At 33.9% G+C, this 7010-nt stretch overlaps 1 protein-coding gene across 1 annotated transcript; it reads right to left on the bottom strand.

Annotated features, from left to right (window-relative positions):
- Positions 1–3453: 3453 nt before the first annotated feature.
- Positions 3454–6459, bottom strand: LOC133819323 (probable prolyl 4-hydroxylase 4). Its single transcript, XM_062252528.1, has 7 exons — positions 6215–6459; positions 6078–6135; positions 5872–5976; positions 5493–5550; positions 4608–4783; positions 4152–4221; positions 3454–4036 (listed from the first exon to the last, which is right to left on the bottom strand). Exons 1-7 carry the CDS (start codon positions 6352–6354, stop codon positions 3741–3743), a joined length of 903 nt encoding a protein of 300 aa, XP_062108512.1. The 5' UTR covers positions 6355–6459; the 3' UTR covers positions 3454–3740.
- Positions 6460–7010: the final 551 nt, after the last annotated feature.

The following is a 7010-nucleotide window of genomic DNA, read 5'->3' as shown; positions in this document are numbered from 1 at the left end:
GACATGCCTCGACAATAATCAAGCATGCCACATTTAATAATCCAACATGCATCAAGAATAACCATGCATGTCACATATACACAGGGTGCAGTTTTCTTACCTTCGATTCGAGCGAGAATTAGAACAAGAACGACCCTTGAGAACGATCGATCCTTAATCCTTTAGCGGTCACCTAGTCATAACCAAATAAAATCTCCAATTAATGAAAATCTACAAAGATGGGGTCTTGACCTAATCCCCACTCTCGGGACCTCGAAACATGCCCACAAGGTGAGTAGATTCGATCCTGGGCCTTAAGGATTGAAACCTCGAGCCAAAAACCCTTAAAAACACTCAAAACAGAGTTATGAAGAAACAAGGTAGTGCTACAGCGCTGCCCTCCTAGCGCCCCAGCGCTATACTCAGGACCAAACCGCCCTAGCCTCCTCTGCAGGTAGCGCTGTAGCGCCCTACACTGGGCACTGTAGCGCTACCTTCAGCCAGCCTCAGCCCAGAAAACTCCTCCTTCGATTCCACCATTTCTAACCAAATCCAAAAGCTTCCAAACATCAAATTAAGCCCCAAATGATCCCAAATACCACCTCCACATGTCCTAGAAACCACAACCCCAAGAACCCTAGCCAAAACCCCAATCAATTCCCAACTTTCCAGCCCAAAAACCAGCTGAAACTTAACTAAGAAAACATAGCAAAAGCAAGAGTTCTAATGGCTAAAAACTCACCTCAATCTCAACAACACACCATCTTCAATGGTGGAGCATAACCCTAACTTATCCCAGCTTGATTCCTCAAACAAAGCTTGAAAATCCAAAGAGAAATGGAGGAGAAAAACTATCGAGAGAGAAGGAAAAAGGAGACGCTGTTTTCCTCTTCTTTCTACAGCCTCAATGGCTTATATAAATCCTTTAGGGGAAAAGACCTAAATGCCCTTAGGTCTAAAATAAAACCTTAACAGCCACCAAGGGCAAAACTGGTATTTCCCACCTATCTCGTTAATTATAACTAACACTCTCCAATTCCCACTATTCTCAATATTCTCACATACCAATAATCCATATCCCATTACCCATTTAATTCACGCTAATGCTCTAATTATTAAAATCACCCCGAGACTCACCTCGAGCCCCGAACTTAAACCCGTTATGACTAGACCGAACACTTGCATTTCATGATCGTCTCATGCCGAAAGGCTCGAACAAGTCCACATATAATGTGGTACCATTCATAACTCACCCACATGCACGAAAATACACAATTATGCCCTCAACGGGCCAAATTACCAAAATGCCATTATAATCTTAAATACACTCATATGCATGCACTTATCATCATATAATAATATAATTCACATAAACATGCATATGATCACTAAATAGCATCATAAACCGATCACGGCCCTCCCAGCCTCCTAATCAAGGTCCTAAACCTTATTAGGAAATTCGGGGCATTACAATTTAATTATTTAAATTATCATAATTTTTTTTAAATATCCTATTTTAAATATTTTTTTGTTTATGTTTGTTCTAGTATTTAAATTTTCCAGTGACAATAAAATATTATATATTATATGTTTAATATAATATTAAGTTTGAGTTTAATTAAATTTTATTTAAGTTATAGACTATATGATTTTATTATTTTTTAAATAATTAACATTGTAAAATATCTCAAAAATATTATATTTTAATTTGTTTAATTATTCATTTATTTAATTTTATTTAAGTCATGTTTATAATCTACCGTTAAATATAAGAATATTCTGTTAAATATAAGAATATTTTGTCAAAGTTAATAAAAAAAAAATATTTAAAACCAATAATTTATTTTATTTACACACTTTTTATATAGAAGAAATATAACATTAAGATTTATTAAACCAACCAAAGCATGCCATTTGGCACAAACAACCTCAATTAGCCAAGTGGTGAGGCATGATTTGCAAGATCATCTAATCTTTAAGCTATGCCATCCAAATTTTATACATTTTCTTTCATCTCTTCACGTTTTACAACATAATTTAATATTTATATATATATATATTAATTTGGTTTATTTAAACAATTTCTCTATTTATTTTTTTAGTGTAGACAGAATCTTGACATCCTACACCAAATCTCACACCACAGCTGTTTGTGATTTGATTAATTGACTTTAATCAATTATGAAGAGCCATTTCCTTTTTCTTTAAAAGTGGTTTTGTGGGACTCGACCAGGTTTTGGTTAAAACATGGACAGAGTCCCAATCTAAGTTTTTTATTTTATATTTTTTTTTCTAATTTCTTTATAATATAAGTGTAAAGATATATGATCAAAGCAGTGAGGTGTGATTTAGCTTGATTCTTTCTTCCTTCCTTTTGTTTTTGTTTTGATATGACCATAATAATGGTTGAAGAATATAACTAAATGAACAGTTGGGTAGAAAGATATTCTTATCAAAATGAATAGAGGAATATATTCTTTTTTTATATAGATGTATGCTGCTCATTGCTCAATCTAGCTTTAGTTATTGCTTAAATAAATAGTATTTTAGTTTTCAATCCTATCTAAGATGGTGGCCAATAGACAAAGAAAGAAGGATAATGATATTAATGTAATCATATTTATTTTTTTTGGTATACGTTGCATTAAGAAGGATGCTAACCATCAATATTGTCGTTTTGTTCTGTTTATAGATAATAAAGTATTAAGAAGAAAGGTCTTTGCCTTAAACCCATTTCATTCCTAACAATCTTTACTAGAAGATAAAAAGAGTTGGATTCTTTTGAGAAAGAAGATGACATATTTTTTTTGGTAAGATTTAGGCAAAAAAAAAAAGTTACTAGTTGGGGAAAAAAGAAAAAGCTATTCAATGAGCTAAATTTTGGGTGTTTGGATTGGGATCTCTCATCTCATATATAAGTTAAACCAAATAGAAAGACTCACTGATTTAATGCACGATGCTACAAAAGTATCAATCAAGTAGGACACTTAAGGACCACATTTTAGGGCCACCTTTCCTTTTTGATAGTGATGGGAATCTCAGGGTGGTCCTCTTCCTCTAAATGTTGTTCGTACAGTCATTCATTAATGACCGAATAATACATTTATATATACATGTCATTATATAATGAGTTGGGTAACAGTAATAACCAATAATAGGGTAAACTTGCAGAATTCCTTTCCCACTAAAGCCTGAAATGAACTCATGTTTGACCCTTTTCTTCCCCCCAACAAAGCAAAAATTGTACCTTCAACATTATCGGAATCTCTCTTTCCTCCATATTGTCCAAAACATTCAATTCAATGTTTAAGCTTTTCTCTCTCTTTCTTGTGAGGTGATATTGGAATTTAATAAATTGGCCCAATTCAATGTCTGAAAAATTAAGGATAGAGAAAAAAAGCATCGCAACAGCCCCAATAAATAGAATTAATCAGTCAAATCCCAATTGTAACTAACATGGTGTGGTTCAAAGAATTAATCAATCAAATCCCAATCATATCTTTTGATGCATTAACAAATACTATTTCATTTTCAGTAAATATCACAGAGATAAAGAGATAATCAAAATGGAGAGGGAGCAGACATAGCCACCACACCAACTACTACAAAAAGAACAGCACATGGCTTGCTTTAAATTAACTGTCTGTAATAAAATTACTTGTCATGAACCGTACAGTAAATCCAGTTGAAAATGAACAAAATGAATAGATACTAACCCGAGGAATCCTAGAACGGATGCTTGAAGTGGTGAGATGAAGATTCTAACACACGTTACAACTCCTCCTACAGTATCCAGGAAGTTCTGGAGATCCAACCATGTATTCTTTGTTCTTGGTGCATTCATCAAGGGCAGCCCATTTCTCACAGCTTTCATTCATGTCTGTACAGGTCCCACCAGCTGACACGTCCTTGTCAAATGAATCTACATGTATCCATTTTGTTGCTGACCATTTCTCACCTTCGATGACTGGACACCCTGCGTGGAGACTGAGTGTGTCCGGAATAGCAGTTGGGAGAAGACTGAAGAAAAGAAGGGCATCCCCTCGTCGTGCTTTGACTGAGTGATGACATGGTGAGAAAGAAAGAAAGAGTCAGTAGTCATCAACTTGGAGCAAACCATGGTATAAGTGGAATTAAATAGAGATAATTGGAACTTTTTAATTTGTAATTACCGGCAACTCCTTTCTTTGCACACTCAGAGAAGTCTTCGTGGGTTGTGGAAGGCTTATGGCGTGGATTCTCCTGAAGGAATATTGAAAATGCTAATTAATGTTATAGTAGGAAAAGTTGAAGCACGTGGATAATGGAAGAGTTTTCTCGGCAGTTTTTAATTACTTGTTTCAGTCAACCTATTCAGGTTGTCATGTATTTCAATTGTTATAAGATAACTGTATATTTGATAATATTATGCAAGCTCATCCAAAAGATTTGGTTCAAGACAAGGATGTGTAGAATTAAAAAATAATGCCAGTAACGTAATTAGCCCATTTGGAACCAACGGGACAAGGCACATGAAATTTCAAGAGACAAAATTAGAGAAAACCAGGCAACACTCTGTAAAGCCAATTATGAACACCATCTACCAACAAATAATGTAAATCTCCATTGAAGTGAAAAAACTAACTAACCTCTGCATGAGGGAATACAGTTTCACCACCCTTGACAACATCGGTGAGATACATGAGTACAGTTGCTATGCGGTGTCCACCCCGAACAATGTTGACTTTGTCGGCAAAGTAATCATAGTGTGGTTCATATTTCTGGCCTTCTTCATATCTCAGTACTTGTATGTCTTCTCCATTTTCTAAAATTAAGAAATATACAAATGTAACCAACAATCTTAGAAAAAAAAAACCAAAAGCACGATGAAAATTAAGAAAAAAAATCAGCCATCGAGTTTTCTGTCTTCTTTAATTTAATTGGTACCATATAAGTAACAAATAACTATCACATTACACTAGTAACGTCCTCCTTTAAAAATTTCAGCTTCTCCCAGTCAATTCATAACAGTTGGATAGAAAACCTCTGGGATTGCCTACATTGTTCGAGAATATTCAAATTAGATATCTACTCTAACCTATGCTCCATACCACCATATTAGCATTATAACATTTCAACAAATTCTCCACATAACTCTCCTACTGCTTATTTAGATTTAGTTTGCTTCCAGACCTCATTCACTAAAATTTTCAAAATTCAATTACAGATAAAGACTCTTTTTTAAGTACGTCATACTTCAGGTTCAGCTGTGAAGAATATGCTACAAACTTTATATTTAACTACAAGTTATGAAGCAGACTAAAAAAGGCATTGGTTAATTTAATGAGTTAGCAAGACTAAACAGAAAGAAGCCTCCTTTCCTCTTTTCCTTCCCAAAGAATAAATAAAGTCATAAATCCTAAAGATACATGTTATGACAGAAGAATCACATACAGAGACTAGAAACCGTGATAGTAATAGGAACTCAGGTGAGGTGAAAAATAAAAAAGCTGAGTCCTCAAGCAAATCCATACCTTTAGGAAGAAAAGTCCACGTTGAAATCTTGTCCTCTATACCAGCAACAATAGGGTCCTACAAATTCAGACATAAATAAGCTACACATTTATGTAGTGCATTGTAAAGCAAATTTCTCGTACAAATCAAATAACCCACATTCCTACACATATCACCAAATTGCAGTTCTCTAACAAAATGAACATTGAATACTATTTTAGAGCAGAAAAGTTATTGAAAATTGCCAAATCTTTACACTTGTTGCCCAATTAAGAAGTTAAATGCGGAAAGCTGTATTTCTGTAGCAACAAAACATGTTCAATTCAATAATGCAGACTGTAAAGACCAGTATAATCACATATTCCATACAAATCGAAAAAAGAATGAAAAAAAAAAAACCTTGGCCTTAGATATGAACATGCCGGAGCTAGTACGGACTTCGCTAAGCGTGCTCTTCCCGGACTCGTTATCGGCGACAGCTGATCTCTTAAGTTCCGATTTTGCCTGTGAACACAGAAATTCAAAATTAAGCAATCAAATACTTTGAAAATCTTCACACAAAAAAAAAATCATAATTAATAGACTTTTCGGTCCACAGTACTCACGAGCGAGATCAAATGGTCGCACTCCAAGTCCGTAAGAAATCCTTCGTAGATGAAAGCTCTGGAAATCAATCGAGAATCAAAAACCGATTCGTAACTCGAAATAAGAAAACAAAATCAAAATCCAATAGGAGAGGTACCTTGGTTTCCATGAAATCTGTTTGACTTTAGCGGGGTTGATGATGGAACTAGCTGAACCAGCATATGAACTGGAAGATTCATGGATGAAGAAGAAGATCGAGAACAGAAAGAACAGTTGCTGAACCGAAATCTTAGTCATTGTTAGCCTTCTCGAGAAAATTAGATACTTTCCGGGAAAATATCCCAATTTTGCTTGTCAAATTTGTTTTTCGATTCAGCACACCAGCAGCGACGCCCCGATTTGTTGTCGTTGACGTAACTTTATATTTGTACGAGCCGAGCCGAGCCGAGCCGAAAATCAATATTTATCTCTACAGTTATTTTTCTAATTAAACGTTGACTTTTTTAATTGACTTTGACCACGAAGTAGATTATTTTTTTGAGAAGGTGAAGTAGATTATTGGTTTGATAATAAAAGAGTTCTATATTAATCTTTAAGTATGATTAGAGAAAAATTATTAACACTCAAAATTTACACATAATTGGTAAGTTTTTAAATATTTATTATTTATTAAAGTTCCTAGTATTTCTCTGAGTTGAGTTCTTCTGTAAAAAATGCTACAAGTATGTACTCTAATTTTTTTTAAGGTGTCATCAATCTATATTTTTTTATACATGAATTAATTGTGCATATTTTTAAGTCAGATGAAAAACTTGTATACTTAGAAAACTTTTCATTTTTTTTATTCTCTCGATGCATTACACTTTTATTATTATTTTTAATGAATTATTTATTATTGTTAAAAAAAAAGTAAAATCGTATAACTTTTATAAATATTTGATAAATCAATTAAA

The sequence above is a fragment of the Humulus lupulus genome, chromosome 2 (genome assembly GCF_963169125.1).
Source record: "Humulus lupulus chromosome 2, drHumLupu1.1, whole genome shotgun sequence".
Classification (NCBI taxonomy): Eukaryota; Viridiplantae; Streptophyta; class Magnoliopsida; order Rosales; family Cannabaceae; genus Humulus; species Humulus lupulus.
Note: the sequence above shows the minus strand (reverse complement) of the source record. Positions and strands in the feature narration are given on the sequence as shown.